Source organism: Bombina bombina, chromosome 1 (assembly GCF_027579735.1).
Source record: "Bombina bombina isolate aBomBom1 chromosome 1, aBomBom1.pri, whole genome shotgun sequence".
Lineage (NCBI taxonomy): Eukaryota > Metazoa > Chordata > Amphibia > Anura > Bombinatoridae > Bombina > Bombina bombina.
Genome location: NC_069499.1, coordinates 461,668,392 through 461,696,198, shown reverse-complemented (window position 1 = coordinate 461,696,198; position 27,807 = coordinate 461,668,392). Strand labels below are relative to the sequence as shown.

The window sequence follows — 27,807 nt, the reverse complement described above, 5'->3', positions numbered from 1 at the left end:
ACTGCAACTTTCTCTACATGTCAATCAAGGGTTCACTTCTAGAATTAATTATAAAGTAAAAATATTTACTAAGTGCTAGAGAATGATATGGATACGGTTTGAAGTTATAGAATAACCAAATTCTGCTGTAAATGGCTATCGTAAAATCACAATGCTTTATTTTTAAATGATAAGTTTGGCAATGTATCTGCAGACAAATATGAGGGCTATATTACAAGTGGAGCGGCAGTTTGTGCTCGTGTTCAAGCGTTAAAACAGCTAGAATTATTTTTTGCGCTCGTATTACATGTTGAAAGTAAAAAGTTTGTGCTCTTGCGTTAGTAAAATTGCTGTAACAAATAGACATTTTAGAGTAAATTGCGATTGCGCTCAAGCGATCACTTTTACTTTCAACTTGTAATATGGGTGGAATTTAACTTGTGCCTTGAAAACCCGATATCGCTTACATGCAAACTATAATGCTCCACTTGTAATTCAGCACAAAATAATCTCACTGCACATCGCACATCTGTATTTGAAACACACTTGTATAGAAAACATTTTTGTGTTGTTTATTAACTATATATCATCCTTCTCTATAGAGGAATTTATTGCTGGTTATGTCCAGTTTCGAGTGTTCAATTATGAAAATGCTGCTCTTGCTTTGTGCCCTGGAATGAAGGTGGTTCAATGTAATACAGAACATGTAAGTACTAATAAATTTTATACAGAACATGTAAGTGCTAATAAATCTTATACAGAACATGTAAGTGCTAATAAATCTTATACAGAACATGTAAGTGCTAATAAATCTTATACAGAACATGTAAGTACAAACAGGGCCGGATTTACATCTCAGGTGCCTGTAGGCACAAAAACCTGAAGCGCCCCCCCCCCCCAAAAAAAAGTGAAAAAACAGAGGAATTATTTTTATGATTATGGATAATAAGTATTTTGTTAGATATGCAAATGTTAGACAAATAGTATACAACACAGTACATTATAGAACAGAGTATGCTGCTTGTTGTATGGGACCCACACAACATGCAGCATAATCTGTTCTATGCACTAATAGTTTTTTTTCCTTTTTGCCCCCCACCGCCCCCGATCATTAGTTAGGGCACCCCAAACCCCCAAAACCTTTTAATTTTAAATTCACTAAAAAGTATCACCAGTCTGTTTTATTTTGTGCTGTGGATTTACTAAAGCTCATTCTCATATCTTCCTTTTTTTGTGTGAATTAGTTTCATAGAATAACAAAGAGATTAGTGAAATAGGAGGCTGGAGAGACTTCTTAGTTAATTTTGCCCAAAGAGCATGTAAATGTGTGCAGCTTGGCTGTGATTTATACAATTTCCTGCTTCTTTTAATGTATTACACTCATCTAAAATATCTCTCTAGTACCGAACCTACTAGTAATCCCATTACTGATTGACATTTGCCAGATGTCAGTACTATGTGTTTCATTATATTCACCAACCAGTGTAGTATTTATCTTACACATAAGAGTATAATAAAATTATGTGCACTAATATAACTATTATATTTGCAACCAGCAAAACTACTGCATTATTATTAAGAGAAGAGGGAGAGAGACGGAGAGGGGAGAGAGAGAGACAGAGAGGGGAGAGAGAGAGAGAGACAGAGAGGGGAAAGAGAGAGAGAGAGAGAGACAGGTGGGGGGGAGAGAGAGACATGAGGGGAGAGAGAATGCGAGATAGGGGGAGAGATAGAGAGACAGGGGGGAGAGAGAGAGACAGGGGGGGAGAGAGAGAGAGAGAGAGAGACAGGGGGAGAGTGAGAGAGACAGGGGGGAGAGAGAGAGACAGGGGGGAGAGAGAGAGAGATGGGGGGGAGAGAGAGAGAGAAAGGGGGGGAGAGAGAGAGAGATGGGGGGAGAGAGAGAGAGAAAGGGGGGAGAGAGAGAGAGAGAGAGAGAGAGAGAGGGGGGGGGGAGAGAGAGAGAGAGAGAACGAGAGAGAGACGGGGGGAGAGAGAGAGAGACGGGGGGAGAGAGAGAGACGGGGGGAAGAGAGAGAGACGAGGGGAGAGAGAGACAGAGAGAGACAGGGGAAAGACAGACAGAGTGGGGAGAGAGAGACAGAGGGGAGAGAGAGAGACAGAGAGAGACAGGGGAAAGACAGACAGAGGGGGGGAGAGAGACAGAGGGGGGAGAGAGAGACAGATGGGAGGAGAGAGAGAGACAGAGGGGAGGGAGAGAGAGACAGAGGGGAGGGAGAGAGAGACAGAGGGGATGGAGAGAGAGACAGAGGGGAGGGAGAGAGAGACAGAGGGGATGGAGAGAGAGACAGAGGGGAGGGAGAGAGAGACAGAGGGGAGGGAGAGAGAGACAAAGGGGAGGGAGAGAGAGACAGAGGGGAGGGAGAGAGAGACAGAGGGGAGGGATAGAGAGACAGAGGGGAGGGAGAGAGAGACAGAGGGGAGGGAGATAGAGACAGAGGGGGGGAGAGAGACACAGAGAAGGGGAGAGAGAAAGGAGGACTTGAGAGAGAGACAGAGGGGAGAGACAGAGGGGGGGGAGATAGACAGAGGGGAGGGAGAGAGACAGAGGGGAGGGAGAGAGAAAGGTGGACTTGAAAGAGAGACAGAGGGGAGAGACAGACAGACAGAGGTAGGAGCAAGAGACAGTTATATTGCTTATAGAATTAAACATTGGACTGTTGATTTTAAAATACATTCCAGGAATATCATTCAAACAGGGGCTCCAATGCTGCACGCCACCTCCTAAAAGATTGCCACTTCACCTCTTGAGTCCCTCCCTGGCTTTATTTATCATGGGAATCAGGAGGCAATCCAACTGGCAAATGACATTTAAAATGAAAAAGACATTCCACCCCAATACCCACAGCAGCTGACTTAAAGGAGGAGCATTTAACACTAACTGTGCCCAGCTTACCCTATACATCTCATACATACCACATATAGACACCCTTATAACATACTGAGACACACTCTATGTTACCCTATACATTTCATACATACCACATACAGTATATTCACACTCTAGTTTACCATATCCAGTTAAAGCTGTGTCACACTGTGGCACTCTTATGTACCCTATATATTGTATACATATCACATGTGTGTCCTATATATCTCATACCACATATAGTCACCCCACATATAGCCACACACTCTAGTAGTTTACCATATTCAGTTAAACCTATGTCACCCTGTGGCACTCTAGTATACACTATATTATATATTGTATACTTATAACCCTATAATACAATGCAGGCTCTCCAGGGTACCTTAAAAACTCATATACATCACACTATATTAGACCATATACCGCACTGTCCGCATACCATCTCACCAGCCTAGGGCTCACTTACCTGACAGCTCATCAGGTTCCAGACCACTGTCAGCGTCAGTCCCGCAGATCACAAGGTAATGAGCAAGGCGGCATTAGCTGAGCCGGCTGCCGTGCAGCTCACCCCCCTCATCTTGCCTAGCAGAGAATGACCTGAGGAAGCAGATGATGGAGGATACAGGCTGGGAAGAATGCACGAGGGTACAGCAGTAGGCTTAACTCCAGTCTCCCACAAGACACTCCACGGCGACGGCGTGCACTGGGCAGGCGGGCGGCTCTGGCGACAGCAGCAATGAGCACACTCAGCTCACTTCACTTTCCCGCCGCGAGTCTGAGGGCGGCAGCCAGAATCATGTGATGTGGGCATGACACCGCCTGCCCTAAACCCGCTCCAAACCTGCAATCTGCAAACCACGGCACTGACTGGAGAGTGAGTGACTGTGACTGGAGTCAGGGTGGGAGGGACGAGACAAGGGATGGGGCGTAAAAAAAGTTTAAAAGTAAAAAATGTTTTTTTTTTGGTTTTTTTTTAAATACACTGACTCCAGTGCCGTGGCGCCCCTCTCTGCAATGAGCCTGTAGGCACATGCCTACTGTGCCTAATGGCAAATCCGGCCCTGAGTACAAATAAATCTTGATGCACACCTAGACAAATCTTTATTTCAGAAGAGACAATAGTCAGTCAGCATGAGAAGTATTTATTGGCTTTCACTGTTATTTTTACAGTTGAGTTTAAGGTAACCCCTTTAAAAAGCAAAAACAAAACAACCATAAATAAAATCCTACTAAGTTAACAAATAACCTGTCTGCTTTTGTGGTGCACACTATTTATAGTTCACACTATCTATTATGAAATGTAGACTACAGCAGCCTGCTCTCCTATCCCAGATGAGACATCCCCTGTTCTCTGCAGGGAGGTTTTTAAATCATGCAATATGCTTTAGAATTAACCCCTTTGCACTAGGAACATATTATTATTTAGTCTCCTGCAAACATAGCGCTTATTTATGGGTTTTGTTCAATTTACTAGCAGTTTTACCTAATTTCACAAAATTACTGATTAGCCTATAAGAGAACTATATAAAAGCTAGTTCAGAATCTTCAAAGCATCTCTTCTGCAGAATCGTTTAATTCCTGTCCTTAGCCTGGTGGATAGAACTCTCTACTTAAAGGGCCATAATAGTCAAAAAATGGCATGCTGTAATTTGTTAGAACATGTTATTTTAAGACTATTGACCCTAAACACTACTGGTCCTGACTAGCTCAGGACCAGTAGTGTTCCGTGAGAACAAAGTGCAATTCAACTGTGTGTTTAACCCCTTTGTGGGCGTTAAAAACAGTAGTGTAGGGTCAATAGTCTTCAAAGTACATACTCTAAGAAACTAACAGCTAGATTACGAGTTTTGAGCACTATAGGGATTTTAACGACCACCACAAAAGCGGCGTTATTTCACCTCCCTATAGCGCTCGTATTATGAGTTTTAAAAAAGCAGGCTTGTGCGGGTGAAATGGTTGCGTTGAGCTCCATACCGCGCCGAAAACAAGCACTGTTTTGACATGCTCATTGCATGATTTCCCCATAGACATTAATGGGGGGAGCCGGCAAAAAAAAAAAGCCTAACACCTGCGATCGCAGAATGAAAAGCTTCGTAACACAGGCCCATTGATGTCTATGGGGAAATAAAAAGTTAGGATTAGAGCTCAATCCTATTGGCTGATTGGAACAGCCAATAGGATTTTAGCAGCTCTAATCCTATTGGCTGATTGAAATCTTTCAGCCAATAGTAATTCAAGGGACGCCATCTTGGATGACGTCACTTGCACTGAAGTTCCAGTGTACGGCGGAGACCGTATAAACAGGATGCTCTTCGCCAGATGTCTTCAGGATGGACCCGCTCCATGCCGGATGGATGAAGATAGAAGATGCCGCCTGGATGAAGACTTCTTGCCGCCTGGATAAGGACTTTGATGGCTGGATGAAGATCGAAGAGGCCGTCTGGATTAAGACTTCTTGCCGCATGGATGATGACTTCGCCGGCTGGATGGATCCTTCAAATGGGACTTCAAGAACTGTAAGTGGATCGTCGGAGGTAAGTGATTAGGGTTTTTTTTAAGGTTTTTTTGGGTGGGTTTTATTTTTAGTTTAGGGTCTGCACATTTAAAAGAGCTAAATGCCCTTTAAGGGCAATGCCCATACAAATGCCCTTTTCAGGGCAATGGGGAGCTTAGGTTTTTTTTAGATAGTTATTTTATTTGGGGGGGTTGGTTGTGGGGAGGTGGTGGGTTTTACTGTTGGGGGGTGTTTGTATTTTTTTTACAGGTAAAAGAGCTGTTATCTTTGGGGCAATGCCCCACAAAAGGCCCTTTTAAGGGCCATTGGTAGTTTATTGTAGGCTAGGGGGGTTTTTATTTTGGGGGGCTTTTTTATTTTGATAGGGCTATTAGATTAGGTGTAATTCTTTTTTATTTTTTATAATTTGTTTCTTATTTTTCGTAATTTAGTTGTTTTTTTGTAATTATATACTTTTTGTAATTTTTAGAGTAGTGTTAGGATTTTTTAATGTAGTAGTTAGTTTAATTGTAGTTTAATAATCTTAGTTTAATTGTTAGTTTAAAATTAATTTATTTAATTTGACAGGTAAGTTTTAAATTAATTTAAGATAGGGAAATTGTAATTTTAATATAAAGTTAGGGGGTGTTAGGTTTAGGGGTTAATAGTTTAATTTAGTATATTTCGTTGTGGGGGCTTTCGGTTTAGGGGTTAATAGTTTATTTAAGTATATTTCATTGTGGGGGGCTTGCGGTTTAGGGGTTAATAGGTTTATTATAGCGGCGGGGTGGGGGGATGGCAGATTAAATAGTGTTTGCGATGCGGGAGGGGAGCGGTTTAGGGGTTAATAGGTTTATTATAGTAGTGACAATGTCGGGGAGCGGTTTAGGGGTTAATAGGTTTATTATAGTAGCGACAATGTCGGGGAGCGGCGGAATAGGGGTTAATACATTTTTTTAATGGCGGCGATGTCCGGAGAGGCAGATTAGGGGTTAATAAATATATTAGTGTTTGCGATGCGGAAGGGCCACGGTTTAGGGGTTAATAGGTAGTTTATGGGTGTTAGTGTACTTTTTAACACTTTAGTTATGAGTTTTATGGTGCAGCTTTGTAACGTAAAACTCATAACTACTGACTTTAGATGGCGGTACGGATCTTGTCGGTATAGGGTGTACCGCTCACTTTTTGGCCTCCCAGGCAAACTCGTAATACCGGCGCTATGAGAGATCCAATGAAAAAGTGCGGTACTGACGTTGCGTGACTGGCTAAAAGGTGTGCGGTACACCTATACCGACAAGACTTGTAATAGCAGCGTTAGGGAAAATGAAGCGTTATGGGCAATAACACTACTTTTTCACTCATAACGCCAAACTCGTAATCTATCTGTAAATCATGTAATTTTTACTATTATGACCCTTTAAGGTGCCTTTGTCTATCCCTTATTTTTTCTTTACTTTCAGGGTAAATGCTATTTGCCTTTTTAGAAACACTTCTTATACTTATATAACAAACACAATATTGGTCTTCAATTTGTCAAAATGGTGCCATTCGATTGCATTTTATATCACACATTTTAAGCTTGCAGAATAAGGAATAAGACAGATGTCAAATAAGGAGCTAATAATGCAAGATCTTAAGGTGACACATGCATTAATATTCTCTTTATAAGATGAAAATTTATAACCCATTCACCAGTTTTGCATAACTCACAGATTAAGCATGGTTCAGCTTCATTCACTTTTTAACTACTAAATAGGGAAGGGCAAATGTTTTGCAGCATTCGAAAAATGAAACAAATTTTAACATGTTTGTTCGTTGTGAATTTTGAATGTTTGTACAATATTTTAACATTTGTTTAATTTAATAGTATTTCTAATGCTTTCTTTAAATGTAATATTCGAATTATGCAATATTCAAAATAGAAATATTAAAATTGATATTTGTATCTATTATGTATCAATTTACTAAATTCCCTACCACATGAACTATTGAACTTCTGAATAGTATTTGTTAAATCGAATGTTACATTCCAAATTAAAATGTGGATATTTGATCTAATTATTAACATTCGGAAAAAAACGGAAATAACATTTGATTTCCAAATTTTAATGGATTTTCATTTTTATCAACATTCAAAAACGAATGTCCACAGGACATTTTGTTCTACCAAACGAATTACACTTTTAGTACATTTGCCCATCCCTACTGCTAAACCACATCCCTCTGGAACAAATAACACTCCCTCCAGTGTCAGGATATAGGAACTGCAACATTGGCAACAGAAATGGAACAGGGAGAGAAACCTTAGTTATTTACTAAATCTCCCTCTTTATTAAAAAACAACTAAAAATATAAATAAATAAATATATATATATATATATATATATATATATATATATATATATATATGTGTGTGAGTGTAAATATAATGTAACTTGCACTGAGTCTGTTATGTTAGGAAGAATCTTTAATTAGAACTCTGTGCCGTTGGTGTTGTACTTGGTAATTTTTTGAATCAGGTAGACTAGTTGAACTTTTCAACTTTGTATTTTATTAGTGTAACTCAGAGCTTTCCAAACTTTTCATGTTGGTGACACACTTTTTAGACCTACATCATTTTGTGACACAGTAATTCAGTTGTACTAGCAAACAGGAGGTTAAACTAACTTGTTTTAAGAGATATGGACACATACATAAATTATATAATAACGTAATGTGTTTACAAGTAACAGTAAGTATGTGCAAGAATTAAAAAAAAGTAACACCAATACCTACTTATTATTTTAATGGGATGTATGAGGTTGATGGGATGAACACAGTTTTTGAATATTTAGTGGAATATTAGATAAAGACACTCACATTTCATTATCAAGCATTTTTAAAGGATTACTTTCTGTTATAATTTTTAAGCTAAACAACTAACATATTAAAGTTAATAAACATTAATTAAAACCTACTGACCTATATTTTCTCCAAAACGAAGTTTCATAACGTTCTAAAAGTTATATCTTTTATTCGCCGATGATGTCACGTTATCCTGCCCACTATTTTCAGCACTGCATGTTCAAAATACTTAAACCAATAACTTTGTGTTTAAAGCGCCATTTTGAAACCTAGGTACTGTAAACGGATTGGTACAGAGCAAAGGATACCAACGGAGTGGGTGTGGAAAACAATTAAATTTGCAGACAAGATTTCTGATATACGGTAGAGATGTGTTAATGAAATGCTATTGATAAAAAGCGTATTTTGGGTAGTTAGTTAGTAGCAGGCATAGAAAATATTTACTTACAGTGGCCCTTTAAGCTTCCACTTCCTATCCATATATCAAGCAGGAGGAGCATAAATGCACTACTAAAAAAAACACTTTGAGTTCTGACTTCAGCTCAGTGTTTAAGCTGCCGCCCTCTGCAAGTCCGACTGACTACTGCCCGCGCTGCAAACATACTTCTGTCCCACTCACTAATTACACATACAGTCACGAGCCGATTGAGGAGTCTACAAGTGCAGTCAGAAGCCAATGTGCCGCCAATGAGAAATGTTTTAGTTCCCGCTAAACTGCGCCATAGGTTAACATGATCTGTGACCCACTAGGTAGCAATCACGTGTCAACCACGTGGTAAGCGTAGTAGGCAGGCAGAAAGTCGGAAACCAAAAAAAAAATGTAAAAATAATTTTAAATTCAAAAACATTTATGCTGAAGCAGGGACACCCCTACACACTGCCACCGACACACTAATGTGTCATGACACACAGTTTGGAAAGCACTGGTGTAACTGCATAACATCTTTTTCTAGTTTTGTATCTTGGACATTTATGTGTTCTACATTTGTGCTTTTGTAACACTGTAGATGTATTCTGTTGTGCCTGTATTGTAATTCCGGTTGTGCACAATGCGCATGCATCATGTTTTACTTTAGTAAGCTATACCTTCAGAGTTTTGCACCATAACCAAATATCCATCTAAACAAGGTTTTGGCGATCTAATGCTTGGTCATGGTAACTTTTTATGTCTTTAATTCTCTCAACTGCTCCTTCACTATAGGAATCTGTTCATTGGAAGTCAGATGTGCAGGTGTTGGGGATAAACTGATTTAAATTGTCTTCTCATTAGTAGTTGTTTTGGTGATGTAAATTCATCTAATAGAGAGTTCTGCAGTAGTTTAGAATGCACATGTATGGATCTTGATTGGCTTGAACTGCTTTTTTTAAAAAACAAAGTTGCAGCAAAACCTTTTGATTGTGTGTAACAAGAGATACTCAGTGTGTGTTTAAACCTCATACTTTTAAGAAATTTAAGTTTCTATTGACTATTGCTGATGCCCATTATCTGAGATCAACTCATAACAAATCCCTTATCTTGCCACATTAAATGTTATTGTATTCTCCACTGCAAAGGCCTTAGTATCTCTTAGATAAACTATTTCAAAATAACAGTGATATTACTAAATTATACTTGTGGTCCTGTTTTAATAGGTTTCAAAATTTACAAATCTTACTTGCTGTAACAAAGGCTGCCTTGCCAGGTTAAAGGGACAGTCTACTCAATTTTTTGTATTTTTAAAAAAAAGATAGATAACACCTTTACTACTCATTCTCCAGCTTTGCATAACCAACATTGTTGTATTAATATACTTTATAACTTCTAACATTGCCTGTTTCTAAGCCCCTGCCTTTTATCTCAGTTTTTTTTCTTTTTTTTTTAGTCTTGCACTACAGCCAGACAGTGCTAGTTCATGTGTGTCATATAGATAACAATGGGCTCACTCCTGTGGAAAATGATATTGGGTTCACATGAACCAGCATTACTTGGCTAAAATGTAAGATTGTAAAAAGCTAATAAAAAGAACTGAGATAAGGGGACAATTTACAGAGACCTAGATACAAGATAATCACAGTGGTAAAAAGTATATTAATATAACCATGTTGATTATGCAAAACTGGTTAATGGGTTATAAAGGGGTTAGCTATCTTTTTAAACAAAAACAATTTTCAAGTAAACTGTCCCTTTAAGGCAATATTTAGCTAAAATCGTGATAACTATAATGTATGAAATGTAGGAAACTGAACAGATTTATTCATTCCTAATCTAAATAAAGCAGAGATATTTTAGGAGAAAACAGATTTTTTTTATTGAAGTACAAAGCTGCCAAAGCAAATATTCAAGATATATATACTCCAAATGCTAATTCCTGCTAACATGCAAGCCAGTGGATTAAAAAAAAAAAATACAATTGTACTTTGTTCAGAGTAAATTGTCATATTCATTCTTTTGTCAATTATTTTTATTTTATTTTTTTAAAGGGACTTGAAACACTTTAAAATTATAATATAAAATGTTCAAACTTTGCATTATTATTATTTTGTATCATTATTTTGCCTCCTTGTCCTGTAATTAAACCCTGAAAATGAAGGGTTTTCCAATTCTGACGATTGGAAGTGCAAAAGTAAAATAAAACTTACCGTGCCACAAATCTGTCTGTAATTGGTCTCATCAGATGTTTGCTGACACAAGGATAGTGGTCAGCCTTGTCTTTTCTAGTAACAAGTCCAGATAAGCTCCTCCAAATACAGCAAGTAGTAGGTGGAATTTGTCTATTGTAAAACAAAAGCAGCAAACAGGTTGTTAATGCATTAACAAATCACAATCACTTTGTATGTTTAATGCAAGACTACAGAAAAATATTTTTTTGCCACTAGTTTACACAGTTTACCAAAGTAATGGAAACAAGGCTAAAGTGTTTTACGTGAATTTAAATTAAAAAATGTACAAAATGTATAATGATCTATGCAAACGTTTTATTTCTTATATATCATTTTTTCAGCACTGTATAGGAGGAGGTGGCTTCTTTCCGGCATTTTCCCCATATCAGTGTGGAGACTTCCCATCTTATGATGGAAGTGGTTACGGAACACATATAGAATGGAGCAGCAGCAGGGAAATTACAGAGGCTGCTGTATTACTTTTCTACCACTGAATACAGGTTCTTAGGTATATTATTACTCACAGTAATATGTTAATGCATTCATTTTGCTTTTCTTTTTTTTTATTTATTTTAAAATATTCTTTACTAATATACATTTTAATGCAGATCTCTCAAAAATGTTTTTTCAAGAAAATATTTACATTTGAAATCTAAAGATTAGCCAATCAATTATATTTGAACATGACTCATTACTATATTGACACATAACTATTATTTACCAAAAAGACAGATTTAAAGAATAAGGCTGAGGATTGAGGACATGACTATCAAAAATGATCTGGCTTGTAGAGAAATAATAGTTGAGATTTTACATGGGCTGAACACACTGAATTATCTAAGAAAAAGAGCAGAACTTGCAAGTACCAGAGAGATGAGAGCTGCCTTCTATAGACAGTAATGACGCTTTCTTGGATAAATATTTGCACATAAATTCTCAGTTTGCAGCAAATACAAATTAAAATGGACAAAATAAATCAGTGAGACTTGCATGTGTAAAATTATTAGAGAATATAAGGAAATAAATTAAAAGTTATGAAAGATCTTCAGACACACCCAAGGAACTCCCCTGTTCAGCCCAGGGAACTAACCTACCCCTCCCACTTTCTTAAACAGGCTTATTTTAAATTATAAAAAATACAAAGTGCAATGAGGTTTGTAAAAGAAATACAGAAATATACAAAAAATGATCATAAGAAACACAGAAACTTTCAAAGCATAATCAGATTTTGTAAAATCACAATCTTAAATCTGCTGTTGTGTATGGAATCTAAATGCATTAAAATAGAAAGTGCAAAGCTTAAATGTAATACAACTTAAAGGACACAATCTGAGGTCTAAAGTCATATAAAATACAAAACACAAAGTGCAAATGTAACAAAACTTTAATGTTGTTCAGTGCTATATTGTACTGGGCTTTTCTCTCCTTCACACAAAGTAATGCAGGAAGTGCTCCTTACAGAAATATAGCAGAAGCTGCCTTTTTAGAAACTTGTGAGGTATCTCAAAGTGCTGGAAGATCATTTTATATCATCTCATCTGAGCAGAGAGCTTTAGATCATTGGATCCTTGAGAAAAGCTCAGAACAAGGATCCTAAATCTAGGTTAGGCCGGCAAAGCTAATCCGGATAAATAGCCAAAAGAAGCAGTATAAGCCTGGTCTGATGGCCAAGGCAAGCATAGGCAAGAGTATACAGCAAACAGCTAAAGTCAGGAATGAGGTATCCAGTTCAAATGAATTCAATGGTGAGAACCAGGATAAACCCACAAGAAAGCATCTGAGAGCACCATGGCGACATGGGCACCATAAGCTTCAACTTGTGGCTATTTATAGTAAGCAGAAGATGCAGGAGATAAGCAGATTAGGCTGCAGCAGTTCATCTGACAGTGTGCTTAGGTAAGGAGTACAACAGTACCGCCACAGTCCAGCAAACAACAGCGTTGAAAAATGCAGCATAATATCACCTGCATATGCTGATTTTCTACATTATAAATGCCTCCTTCCCGTTAGACTTCTCATAACAAGTCTGTTTCTTCACCCTTGTATCTACTGTTTCATCAAACTCCAGAAAACTCTTTTTAACTCTTTTCCTTACTCTGCTCTCCTGACTCACTACCAAAATGCTTGCAGCCCACTTTAGCAATAAGAGCAACATAAATAGAAACAAAATGTCCCCACTACCTACCATTTCACCTACTGAAACACTATGGGCCAAATTACAAGTGGAGCGCTAAATATCGCTTTCATAAAAGCAATATTTGAGTTCCGCTGTTTAATACAAGTGCACGCTAATGTGCGCTGGTATTACAAGTTTTCAGCAGTTTTTTTTCAGAAACGACATCAGAACTTTAGTGCAGCAAAGAGGGTAAGTCAAGCAGCGATGGCAGAAATCTTATATATATATATATGTATATGCTCATTTACATACATATTTTTGTGTTAATATATGTATATGTATTTACATATACAATTCTCATAGACCGCAATGTAAAGGCACTTTTTTTTCTAACACCCCACTCCCACCAACTTTAGCCCCAAAATACTGCCTAGTGCAGTTATTTTATTAAAAAATAAAGATGCTTTATCTGACACTAGTCAGTGCTGATACGGGACTGCCGAGAATTTATTGCCAGACACCACTCCACCCAACTGAGTAAAACTCCTCCTCCTTTCTCCTTTAACAGTTAGTGCTGTAACGGAAGAATCGACTTTGCCTGAACCGCACCAAGTATCTCATTATAACTTCTCCTACTCGCATACACTAATCAGTCAGTACTGTAAACTGAACTACAGGAGGAATCATTGATCTAAACTGTCACTTATCAACGCATGCTGCTTACCCAGTGTATTGATCTGGAATACTGATCTGGTACCCTCCACTGCAGTTTTACTTCACTCTTATGATCTCTCTATAACGTTCTAACCACTTAGTAACAAGTTTATACATCGTTGCTATACTGTCATATGTAACCACTGGCTACATCTGTATCAAATTCACTACAGGCAAAACCGATTAATTTCTTAAAGATTAATCTTTTGCCAAGTGATACAATCCATTATATTAAACAGGAATCAGCAGTTGTGGTCCTAATAGGGACAAATAGGATACAATATCCAGTGCATTACATAATCACTAAGCCATTATGGACCCAGCTGATCTCATTAAAAATGAGAAGTCTAAAACAAGGGAATAGACCTGTGGAGTCATATATAACTGACTTTAAGCAGTACGCAACTGATTCTCAATGGAATGCTGTGGCTCTTAGGAATCAGTTTAGACTCTGTCTATCTGATTCATTGAAAGACGAATTAGCCCACACCGAACTCCCAGATACTCTAGAAGCCTTAATGAAGTTAACCATGCAGATCGACAGAAAGCTTAGGGAGAGAAAGAGTGAACGACAACATACTGAACCAGTCTACAGGAAGTATAGCAGCTCAGTCCAACCATCAGTTTCTTCATCAACCAACCCCGAACCTATGGATATAGGAATGATCAGAGGACCTCTAATTCCAGAGGAAAGGCTGAGGAGAAGAACAAAACTCCTGTGTATGTACTGTGAAGGAATGTCCAATTCTACAAAGGAATAAAAACTGTAAGTTCTATTCATCATTAACTACTGTGAAAACTAATGACAAACCTACTTACTGTACTTTATCTCTATGTTTGCAGTAGGATCAAAACTGATTGTTAACTGAAGCTATCATCGACACTGGGGCCTATGGGAATTACATAGATAAAACTCTTGTTAAGAAGAATAAAATTCCTCTTTTGCTGAAACAGAATCCTGTGTCTATTTGTGTAGTCGATGGTTCTCAAATATCCACACTGTACCCTTTTCAAGTAACCACTCCTGAGTCTCATCAGGAATACTTAACCTTTGATGTTTTACCTTCACCATTATTTCCCATTGTTTTAGGCTTACAGTGGTTGCAACTTCATCAACCCATGGTCGATTGGAAAGAGCTGGAAATTTCACTACAGTCTGCATACTGTCGAAAAACTTGTTACTCTCATTCTCTCTTGTTACAGAAAACAAATGAGAATAACCATATACCCAGCGAATATACAGAATTTTCTGATGTATTTTGTAAACAAGAAGCCGAGAATTTGCCTCCACACTGTCCATACGACTGTCCCATGGATTTGAAACCTGGTACGACAGTTCCATATGGACATCTCTACCCATTAAGCCGACCAGAACTCGCTCATCTAAACATATACTTAGATGAGAACCTAAAGAAAGGATTTATTAGGCCCTCTGTATCACCAGCTGGAGCTGGAATGTTTTTCGTTAGAAACAAAGACGATACTCTCCAACCAATTATTGATTACAGGGAGCTTAACAAGATTACGATTAAAAACAGATATCCGGGGGACGTGTCAGAACAGCGATTCTGAGCGGTCTCATCTCCCAGAGCTCCAACGGAATCTCTGATAAACTGCTGATTATTAGGGAAAACTTACAGCAAAGCCGTATATATTCTACACTAATATACTCTCATCTACTGTGGGAAATATATCTCAACGGATCAAGCTGTATTTGTGATATTGGAGTTCGGGATCGGACATAAGAGACCTGGAGTGGCGGCTCTTAACAGGCAGCGCTTTCCCCTCGGTTCTCCGAGGTAATTAGCCTCAACTGCTCAAAACAGAATACAGTTCACTTTCAGCATTCCTATTCTAAGAACGAAAAGCTCTATAGTGGATAATGGCTACCATAGGAGAAACTGGACTACAAGAATGTCTCGATCGCCATTTTGAGAAGTTGGAAGGCCTCATGCGCTCCTTAATGGATAGAGCCCCGTTTGACAATCTGACCCTCCTCTTTTCCACCGCAGGCAGAACCACTGATAGGGCTTGCGGTGTTATGCGCATACTGCCCGCTGATCGACTGGGTGGGCAGAAGTGGTCTCCTTCTACAGATCCTGCTCCCAGTTACACACTATCCCCGCAGACTGCACTAGACTCCACTGCTACTCAGGTATACTCCCAGATCCAAGGGCTCAATAAAACACAGTGGAGTGGCAAAGCCAGCATGGAAAAGACCTTGCGGAAATGCTCAATAGATAGCAAGAATGATCATGCGGCGTTAGATAAGGTACAGGCCCGAAACCTTCTCCTTACACCTCCGCAAGTCCCATTCAGCATTTGGCAAAATGCTGCAACATCACAAATAAGCAAGTCAGATAAGCCGCTCCAGACTGACAACCCATTCAAAAACCCCACAGCGATACATGACAAAACCACATACGCCAGCATGCAGGCTTTGATACGCAAGGGCATAGACACCTTAAACAGCACTGGGCCTCTGCTTGGGGATTTCAATGCTATGGAGCCTTGGATCAATGATCTGGACAATGCCGAGCACATGACTAAGCTGATAAGACATAGCGATTCTGCAGTCATAACGAATAGTGTCCATACTTTGAAGGTGCAACCATTGCTGGACAAAGAGGACTCACTTTCAGTAGCACATGGAGCTTGCATCTATACAGCAGAATACTGGACAGTTTCCCAGCACCATTGTGAACAAATTCTTTCAGCATACCCAGACTATGCTGACATAAAAGACATTGTCTCATATTTTGGGGAGATTGAACCCGGTCTGTAAAGGTTTGATATATAAAAATCCTGTCACGAGCTAGTTAATGTGTAATGCCCACTTGTAAGTAGATCAGATCCCACTTTTATTAAGATTATCAGTACCTGTTATTCAGTTTTTAATTCTATTTTTTTTTTTTAAATCCACCCACATGTGCCAGGGAACTAGAGCACACATAACTCTTTAATGACAAAGATATGGGATTAAGAAACAGAGAAGCAGTAAGAAGCATATATTTTGTCTACACAGGAGTTTAATCTTTTAAGCAGCAGAGTTAATGCAGCTTACTTTAAAACAGTTACATATATACTCCTTCAATTTCTACTAGACAGAGTATAATTCAAATATATAAACACTATAGAGGCTATTCTTTACGAGCACCTGATGCTGCTGCCTGCGGCCGAGACAGCGGCCAGGAACTAACATACTAACATGCCTACTAGAAGATAGCATTTCTTCGCTAATATGTCCACTCCTACTCACCATCCATCTTATATACAGTACACTGATACCGAATAACCAGATGTAGACGCATATTATTCTCTTGACAGTTTACTTCTAACTACACGCGCACTTTAGAGTATCTAACCACTCCCGTGACTGACCCCCATTGTCGTTTAACTGGCACACACTAACTTGGGGCATAGAGGAAGAACAAACGTTATAAATATTGTGATAGCATAGTTAACTCTCCACATTAAAGGGCTTATACCAAGTTGATTATATCTTTGTTATACTATTTGTTCCCACTTAGAACTCACATAAGTTTATCTAATTGATGTGACTGTACAAGCACTGTTTTATATAATAATGTTGTACGCAGTTTTTGCTCATTGCATCTCAACCTGTTTCGGATTCTTATTGGCCCTGCCGATATACCTTCATACATCTGTTTTCTATTTTTTACAAGAGATGCTATTTTTCTTTATGTTATTGTTATGTTTACTATGTTTATTAATAATCCCTAATCATGGACATATACAATACCACAGGTCCAAGAGTGACCTCTTCAATTAAAAGGGATGAAAAAAGAGGACTATCACTATGTCTACTACAAACCACCAAGTATGATGTGAATATTTGATGTCTATGACAATTATGTTCTTATTATGTTTTCTTATACTGTCCTCAATAAAACAAAAAAACAAAACAGATATCCACTTCCCCTCATCCCCGAATTGATTGAACGACTACACCAGGCTAAAGTATTTACCAAGTTGGATTTGAGAGGAGCATACAATCTGGTACGAATAAGAGAGGGAGACGAGTGGCTCACAGCCTTCAGAACTAGATATGGTCTTTACGAATACCTAGTGATGCTGCTTGGATTATGCAACGCTCCAGCCACTTTCCAGCATTTCATCAATAACATTTTCAAGGATCTCCTCGATGTCTGTGTAGTTGTATATCTGGATGACATCTTAATCTACTCACATACCATAGAAGAACACATCAAACATGTTAGGTGGGTTCTCACCAGATTACGTGTCCATCGGCTGTATGCCAAGGCAAAAGAGTGTGTGTTCCATTCCAATAATGTTTTCTTCCTTGGTTATTCCATCAGCCCTACTGGTATTCAAATGCAGGAGAGTAAGGTAGAAGCCGTGAAAGATTGGCCAAGACCCGCCAACAGGAAGGACTTACAGCGATTCCTAGGTTTCTCTAATTATTATAGGAAGTTCATTAACCCCTTAATGACAACTGACGTACCAGGTACGTCATGCATTAACTTACAGTTAATGACAATAGACGTACCTGGTACGTCAGTTGTCTAAGAGAGTGCTGGAAGCGATCGCAATCGCTTCCAGCAGCTCTCAGGGTATTGCAGTGATGCCTCCATATGGAGGCATCCTGCAATACCCTTTCAGAAGACTCCGATGCAGAGAGAGCCACTCTGTGGCCCTCTCTGCACCGGTAGCGATGGTGCCGGTTCGTTGGTGGGTGGGAGCGCAACAGGGAGGCGGGTGGGTGGCCCATCGCTACCCGGCATCCGGCTCCTGTAAGTGCAATGTGCACGCCGGGAGCATGCGGGGGTGCGCGTGCGCGTGCGTGCGCGGGTGCGCGCGCGATTAGCTACCCACACTGACACCAATGAGGAGGGAAGAGGGGGGAAAAATAAATATATAAGGATCTGGGAGGGGGAGGGGGTTGGGGTATTGTGGGGGGCTGCTACACTACAGAAAACATTTAAAATGGCAATAAAAGATAAAAAAAACACTTTTTTGGGGGGCAAATTGGGTACTGGCAGACAGCTGCCAGTACCCAAGATGGCGGCAATTAGGTAGGGGAGAGGGTTAGAGAGCTGGGGGGGGGGGGGATCATGGAGGTTGGGGCTAAGGCAGGAGTCCATCACAGCTAAAACATTTTATTTTTTTTTATTAAAAAAAAGAAAAACTCCTTTTATTTAGTACTGGCAGACTTTCTGCCAGTACTTAAGATGGCGGGGACAATTGTGGGGTGGGGGAGGGAAGAGAACTGTTTGGGAGGGATCAGGGGGTGGGATGTGTCAGGTGGGAGGCTGATCTCTACCCTAAAGCTAAAATTAACCCTGCAAGCTCCCTACAACCTACCTAATTAACCCCTTAACTGCTGGGCATAATTTACGTGTGGTGCGCAGCAGCATTTAGCGGCCTTCTACTTACCAAAAAGCAACCCCAAAGCCATATAAGTCTGCTATTTCTGAACAAAGGGGATCCCAAAGAAGCATTTACAACCATTTGTGCCTTAATTGCAGAAGCTGTTTGTAAATAATTTCAGTGGGAAACCTAAAGTTTGTGACAAAATTTGTGAAAAAGTGAACTATTTTTTTTATTTGATGACATTTGGCGGTGAAATGGTGGCATGAAATATACCAAAATGGGCCTAGATCAATACTTTGGGTTGTCTTCTAAAAAAAAATATATACATGTCAAGGGATATTCAGGTATTCCTGACAGATATCAGGGTTCCAATGTAACTAGCGCTAATTTTGAAAAAAAGTTGTTTGGAAATAGCAAAGTGCTACTTGTATTTATGGCCCTATAACTTGCAAAAAAAGTAAAGAACATGTAAACATTGGGTATTTCTAAACTCAGGACAAAATTTAGAAACTATTTAGCATGGGTGTTTTTTGGTGGTTGTAGATGTGTAACAGATTTTGGGGGTCAAAGTTAGAAAAAGTGTGTTTTTTTCAATTTTTTCCTCATATTTTATATTTTTTTTATAGGAAATTATAAGATATGATGAAAATAATGGTATCCTTAGAAAGTCCATTTAATGGCGAGAAAAACGGTATTTCTTCTGTTATGTGTGATCAGTCCACGGGTCATCATTACTTCTGGGATATAACTCCTCCCCAACAGGAAATGCAAGAGGATTCACCCAGCAGAGCTGCATATAGCTCCTCCCCTCTACGTCAGTCCCAGTCATTCTCTTGCACCCAACGACTAGATAGGATGTGTGAGAGGACTATGGTGATTATACTTAGTTTTTATGACTTCAATCAAAAGTTTGTTATTTTACAATAGCACCGGAGCGTGTTATTACTTCTCTGGCAGAGTTTGAGGAAGAATCTACCAGAGTTTTTTACTATGATTTTAACCGGAGTAGTTAAGATCATATTGCTGTTCTCGGCCATCTGAGGGAGGTAAAAGCTTCAGATCAGGGGACAGCGGGCAGATGAATCTGCATTGAGGTATGTAGCAGTTTTTATTTTCTGAATGGAATTGATGAGAAAATCCTGCCATACCGTTATAATGACATGTATGTATACACTTCAGTATTCTGGGGATGGTATTTCACCGGAACTACTCTGTTAAAAGTCACTAATCCTTTTAATAAGTATTTATCATGTTAAACGTTTTTGCTGGAATGTAGAATCGTTTACATTTCTGAGGTACTGAGTGAATAAATATTTGGGCATTATTTTCCACTTGGCAGTTGTTTGGTTTTAATTGTGACAGTTTCGTTTCTCTTCACTGCTGTGTGTGAGGGGGAGGGGCCGTTTTTGGCGCTCTTTGCTACGCATCAAAAATTTCCAGTCAGTTACTCTTATATTTCCTGCATGATTCGGTTCATCTCCGACAGATCTCAGGGGTCTTCAAACTTCTTTAGAGGGAGGTAGATTCTCTCAGCAGAGCTGTGAGAATTTTATATTGACTGTGAATAAAAACGTTGCTCTGTAATTTTTATGTCAAATTTAATTATTGTTATGTTGCTAATGGGAACAAACCTTTGCTAAAAGTTGTGTTGTTTTAAAGTTTGATGCTATAACTGTTTTTCAGTTCATTATTTCAAATGTCATTTAATCGTTTAGTACCTCTTTGAGGCACAGTACGTTTTTGCTAAAAGAGATTATAACCAAGTTGCAAGTTTATTGCTAGTGTGTTAAACATGTCTGACTCAGAGGAAGATATCTGTGTCATTTGTTCCAATGCCAAGGTGGAGCCCAATAGAAATTTATGTACTAACTGTATTGATGCTACTTTAAATAAAAGTCAATCTGTACAATTTGAACAAATTTCACCAAACAGCGAGGGGAGAGTTATGCCGACTAACTCGCCTCACGCGGCAGTACCTGCATCTCCCGCCCGGGAGGTGCGTGATATTATGGCACCTAGTACATCTGGGCGGCCATTACAGATAACATTACAAGATATGGCTACTGTTATGACTGAAGTTTTGTCTAAATTACCAGAACTAAGAGGCAAGCGTGATCACTCTGGGGTGAGAACAGAGTGCGCTGACAATACTAGGGCCATGTCTGATACTGCGTCACAGCTTGCAGAGCATGAGGACGGAGAGCTTCATTCTGTGGGTGACGGTTCTGATCCAAACAGATTGGATTCAGATATTTCAAATTTTAAATTTAAATTGGAGAACCTCCGTGTATTACTAGGGGAGGTTTTAGCAGCTCTCAATGATTGTAACACCGTTGCAATACCAGAGAAACTGTGTAGGTTGGATAAATACTTTGCGGTACCGGCGAGTACTGACGTTTTTCCTATACCTAAGAGACTAACTGAAATTGTTACTAAGGAGTGGGATAGACCCGGTGTGCCGTTCTCACCCCCTCCAATATTTAGAAAGATGTTTCCAATAGACGCCACCACTCGGGACTTATGGCAAACGGTCCCTAAGGTGGAGGGAGCAGTTTCTACTTTAGCTAAGCGTACCACTATCCCGGTGGAGGATAGCTGTGCTTTTTCAGATCCAATGGATAAAAAATTAGAGGGTTACCTTAAGAAAATGTTTGTTCAACAAGGTTTTATATTGCAACCCCTTGCAAGTATCGCGCCGATTACGGCTGCGGCAGCATTTTGGATTGAGTCTCTGGAAGAGAACCTTAGTTCATCTACGCTAGACGACATTACGGACAGGCTTAGAGTCCTTAAACTAGCTAATTCATTCATTTCGGAGGCCGTAGTACATTTAACCAAACTTACGGCTAAGAACTCAGGATTCGCCATCCAAGCACGTAGGGCGCTGTGGCTAAAATCCTGGTCAGCTGATGTTACTTCTAAGTCCAAATTACTTAATATACCTTTCAAGGGGCAGTCTTTATTTGGGCCCGGTTTGAAAGAAATTATCGCTGACATTACAGGAGGTAAGGGCCACGCCCTACCTCAAGACAAAGCCAAAGCTAAGGCTAGACAGTCTAATTTTCGTCCCTTTCGGAATTTCAAAACAGGAGCAGCATCAACCTCCACTGCACCAAAACAGGAGGGAGCTGTTGCTCGTTACAGGCAAGGCTGGAAGCCTAACCAGTCCTGGAACAAGGGCAAGCAGGCCAGGAAACCTGCTGCTGCCCCAAAGACAGCATGAACCGAGAGCCCCCGATCCGGGACCGGATCTAGTGGGGGGCAGACTTTCTCTCTTCGCCCAGGCCTGGGCAAGAGATGTTCAGGATCCCTGGGCGCTAGAGATCATATCTCAGGGATACCTTCTAGACTTCAAATTATCTCCCCCAAGAGGGAGATTTCATCTGTCAAGGTTGTCAACAAACCAGATAAAGAAAGAAGCGTTTCTACGCTGTGTACAAGATCTGTTATTAATGGGAGTGATCCATCCGGTTCCGCGGTCGGAACAAGGACAAGGGTTCTACTCAAACCTGTTTGTGGTTCCCAAAAAAGAGGGAACTTTCAGGCCAATCTTAGATTTAAAGATTCTAAACAAATTCCTAAGAGTTCCATCGTTCAAAATGGAAACTATTCGGACAATCTTACCCATGATCCAAAAGGGTCAGTACATGACCACAGTGGATTTAAAAGATGCTTACCTTCACATACCGATTCACAAAGATCATCACCGGTATCTAAGGTTTGCCTTCCTAGACAGGCACTACCAGTTTGTAGCTCTTCCATTCGGATTGGCTACGGCTCCAAGAATCTTCACAAAGGTTCTGGGTGCCCTTCTGGCGGTACTAAGACCGCGCGGGATTTCGGTAGCTCCGTACCTAGACGACATTCTAATACAAGCTTCAAGCTTTCAAACTGCCAAGTCTCATACAGAGTTAGTTCTGGCATTTCTAAGGTCGCATGGATGGAAAGTGAACGAAAAGAAGAGTTCTCTTTTTCCTCTCACAAGAGTTCCATTCTTGGGGACTCTTATAGATTCTGTAGAAATGAAGATTTACCTGACAGAAGACAGGTTAACAAAGCTTCAAAATGCATGCCGTGTCCTTCATTCCATTCAACACCCGTCAGTAGCTCAATGCATGGAGGTGATCGGCTTAATGGTAGCGGCAATGGACATAGTACCTTTTGCACGCCTACACCTCAGACCGCTGCAATTGTGCATGCTAAGTCAGTGGAATGGGGATTACTCAGATTTGTCCCCTACTCTGAATCTGAATCAAGAGACCAGAAATTCTCTTCTATGGTGGCTTTATCGGCCACACCTGTCCAGGGGGATGCCATTCAGCAGGCCAGACTGGACAATTGTAACAACAGACGCCAGCCTACTAGGTTGGGGCGCTGTCTGGAATTCTCTGAAGGCTCAGGGACTATGGAACCAGGAGGAGAGTCTCCTTCCAATAAACATTCTGGAATTGAGAGCAGTTCTCAATGCCCTTCTGGCTTGGCCCCAATTAACAACTCGGGGGTTCATCAGGTTTCAGTCGGACAACATCACGACTGTAGCTTACATCAACCATCAGGGAGGGACAAGAAGCTCCCTAGCAATGATGGAAGTATCAAAGATAATTCGCTGGGCAGAGTCTCACTCTTGCCACCTGTCAGCAATCCACATCCCGGGAGTGGAGAACTGGGAGGCGGATTTCTTGAGTCGCCAGACTTTTCATCCGGGGGAGTGGGAACTTCATCCGGAGGTCTTTGCCCAAATACTTCGACGTTGGGGCAAACCAGAGATAGATCTCATGGCGTCTCGCCAGAACGCCAAACTTCCTCACTACGGGTCCAGATCCAGGGATCCGGGAGCGGTTCTGATAGATGCTTTGACAGCACCTTGGAACTTCGGGATGGCTTATGTGTTTCCACCCTTCCCGCTGCTTCCTCGATTGATTGCCAAAATCAAACAGGAGAGAGCATCAGTGATTCTAATAGCGCCTGCATGGCCACGCAGGACTTGGTATGCAGATCTAGTGGACATGTCATCCTGTCCGCCTTGGTCTCTACCTCTAAGACAGGACCTTCTGATACAGGGTCCATTCAAACATCAAAATCTAACTTCTCTGAAGCTGACTGCTTGGAAATTGAACGCTTGATTTTATCAAAACGTGGTTTTTCTGAGTCGGTTATTGATACCCTGATACAGGCTAGGAAGCCTGTTACCAGAAGGATTTACCATAAAATATGGCGTAAATACCTATACTGGTGCGAATCCAAAGGTTACTCCTGGAGTAAGGTTAGGATCCCTAGGATATTGTCCTTTCTACAAGAAGGTTTAGAAAAGGGTTTATCAGCTAGTTCATTAAAGGGACAGATTTCAGCTCTGTCCATCTTGTTACACAGGCGTCTGTCAGAAAATCCAGACGTCCAGGCTTTTTGTCAGGCTTTAGCTAGGATCAAGCCTGTGTTTAAAGCTGTTGCTCCGCCATGGAGTTTAAACTTAGTTCTTAACGTTTTACAGGGTGTTCCGTTTGAACCCCTTCATTCCATTGATATAAAATTGTTATCTTGGAAAGTTCTGTTTTTAATGGCTATTGCCTCGGCTCGAAGAGTCTCTGAGTTATCAGCCTTACATTGTGATTCTCCTTATCTGATTTTTCACTCAGACAAGGTAGTTCTGCGTACTAAACCTGGGTTCTTACCTAAGGTAGTCACTAACAGGAATATCAATCAAGAGATCGTTGTTCCATCCTTGTGTCCAAATCCTTCTTCAAAGAAGGAACGTCTTCTACACAATCTGGATGTAGTTCGTGCCCTCAAGTTCTACTTGCAGGCAACTAAAGATTTTCGCCAAACTTCTTCCCTGTTTGTCGTTTATTCTGGACAGAGGAGAGGTCAAAAAGCTTCTGCTACCTCTCTCTCTTTTTGGCTTCGTAGCATAATACGTTTAGCCTATGAGACTGCTGGACAGCAGCCTCCTGAAAGAATTACAGCTCACTCCACTAGAGCTGTGGCTTCCACTTGGGCCTTTAAGAATGAGGCCTCTGTTGAACAGATTTGCAAGGCTGCAACTTGGTCTTCGCTTCATACTTTTTCCAAATTTTACAAATTTGACACTTTTGCTTCTTCGGAGGCTATTTTTGGGAGAAAGGTTCTTCAGGCAGTGGTTCCTTCTGTATAATGAGCCTGCCTATCCCTCCCGTCATCCGTGTACTTTTGCTTTGGTATTGGTATCCCAGAAGTAATGATGACCCGTGGACTGATCACACATAACAGAAGAAAACATAATTTATGCTTACCTGATAAATTCCTTTCTTCTGTTGTGTGATCAGTCCACGGCCCGCCCTTTTTTAAGGCAGCTAAATATCTTTTAAATTATACTCCAGTCACCACTTCACCCTTGGTTACTCCTTTCTCGTTGATTCTTGGTCGAATGACTGGGACTGACGTAGAGGGGAGGAGCTATATGCAGCTCTGCTGGGTGAATCCTCTTGCATTTCCTGTTGGGGAGGAGTTATATCCCAGAAGTAATGATGACCCGTGGACTGATCACACAACAGAAGAAAGGAATTTATCAGGTAAGCATAAATTATGTTATAATATGTGTGGGTACAGTAAATGAGTAAGAGGGAAATTACAGCTAAACACAAACACTGCAGAAATGTAAAAATAGCCATTGTCATTAAGGGTAAGAAAATTGAAAAATGGTCCGGTCATTAAGGGGTTAAAGATTTCTCAAAGATCGCAAAACCCCTTACCCGATTAACTAGTACCAACACACCTTTCAGATGGAGTACAGAAACTTCTGAAGCATTTAACTACTTAAAACAGTGTTTTACTACTGCACCAATACTCCGTTTTCCATATCCCGCACTACAGTACATATTGAAAGTGGACTCCTCAGATTTTGCTTTAGGAGCTGTATTGTCACAGAGGTCAAGTTTCAACGAACCCATCCATCCTGTAGCATACATTTCTAAGTGACTTCACCTGAAATCAACTATTCCATCGGAGAGAAAGAATTACTGGTAATCAAACGGTCTTTCGAACATTGGAGACACTTGTTAGAAGGTACTATATTGCCTATCATCATTTATACCGACCACAAAAACCTGGAATATCTTCAGAAGAATAAAACACTATCTTCAAGACAAGTATGCTGGAGTCTCTATTTCAGTAGGTTCAATTACCAAATCATTTACAGACCTGGTTCCGAAAATGGTAAGGCTGATGCCCTCTCACGTAAGGACCTGAAACCTTCATCTAACAACCTACCTGGCAGCATCATTCGTCAGGAGAAGTTCTTTGGCCTAATGCCAGAATTCAATAACCGGTTACAAACAGCTTTACTGGGTGATAAACAACTACCACTTCTAAACCTTGAGAAAATAAAATTATACTACTACTGAACAAGACTTTATATACCAGAAACACTCAGAGAGGCTCTCTTACATCATTACCATGATCCCCCCCTATCCGGCCATCCAGGAATGAAAAGAACCAAGGAACTCATTCAAAGGGAATACTGGTGGCCCAAGATGAGCCAATCTATACAAGACTACGTTCATGGGTGTACCATCTGTATAACATCAAAACCAGAGAAAAAAACCTCCTTACGGCTTACTCATGCCCATCCAATCACCCGAGCGACCCTGGTGCCACCTAGGAATGGACTTTATTATTGATCTCCCTTTGTCTTCAGGAAAAAAATACAATTTTAGTAGTCACAGACCTATTGACTAAAATGGCACACTTCATTCCATTCCATAAACTCCCAACATCAGCTCAGACCGCTCAGCTTTTTCTGGACAATGTTGTAAAATATCATGGCATTCCAAGCATACTCACCACAGATAGAGGTAGTAAGTTCACCTCCCATTTTTTGAAGAATCTATGTAAAACCTTACAATTGTACCATCGACTCACTACCTCCTATCATCCGCAGACTAACGGACAGATGGAATGCCTGAACCAATGGCTTGAGCAATATCTCAGATGTTATTGTGCCTATTAACAAACGGATTTGATGACTTATCTCTCTATGGCGGAATTCGCCTATAATAACACTTTAAACTCCTCTACTAATATGACACCATTCTATGCCAACTTTGCATATCATCCCAAATTTTCTCTACATTCCATAGAAGGTTCTCCGTGCCCTAGTATAGATGACCTGACCTGCAATCCCTCCGAAAACCACAAGTCACTGAAACAGAATATACAACTAGCTCAAGCCAACTAGAAGAAAACTATGACCTACGAAGAAGGTCCCCCCCGCAGTACTCAATCAGAGATCTAGTTTGGTTATCAACGAAGAATCTGAAAATTCAAGTACCTAGCAAGAAATTGGCAGGGTTGTTTATTGGACCTTTCCCTATCACACGGATAATCAATCCTAATGCAGTCACCTTACAGTTACCTCCATCTCTTAAAATACAACCTACTTTTCATGTCTCCTTGCTAAAACCAGCGGAATCAAGAAGATCCTCTACCACAGTACTGCCTCCCGCTCCTGCAGTTCTGGACTCTGATGTTTACGAAGTACAAGACCTACTTGATTCCAGATTTTACAAGGGCGACTTACAGTATCTGGTCTGGTGGAAGGGTTATTCCCCTCAGGATGACACTTGGGAGCCGTATACTCACATCAATGCCCCGAGACTCATCTCGCTCTTACATAGGCATTATCCTTCATGGCCTCGATTACAAGCCGTGGAATGGCTTGCTTGAAGAGGGGGTCATGTCAGGACCTCTTGTTTCTCCTGTTCATACCTCTTTCTGATGTATACTATCCACTAGCCCATCCCA

The 27,807-nt window shown here is 40.3% G+C and overlaps 1 protein-coding gene across 2 annotated transcripts in view; it reads left to right on the top strand.

Moving 5' to 3' along the window:
* The window catches only part of LOC128645455 (intelectin-1-like), a 116,678-nt gene that overhangs the window by 82,455 nt on the left and 6,416 nt on the right, over positions 1 to 27,807 (top strand). For both annotated transcript variants that reach the window (XM_053698470.1, XM_053698469.1), the window contains exons 7-8: positions 582 to 685; positions 11,189 to 11,355. In XM_053698470.1, the coding sequence (XP_053554445.1) occupies positions 582 to 685; positions 11,189 to 11,341 (257 nt within the window). In that variant the 3' untranslated portion in view covers positions 11,342 to 11,355. The remainder of the gene's footprint in view (positions 1 to 581; positions 686 to 11,188; positions 11,356 to 27,807) is intronic.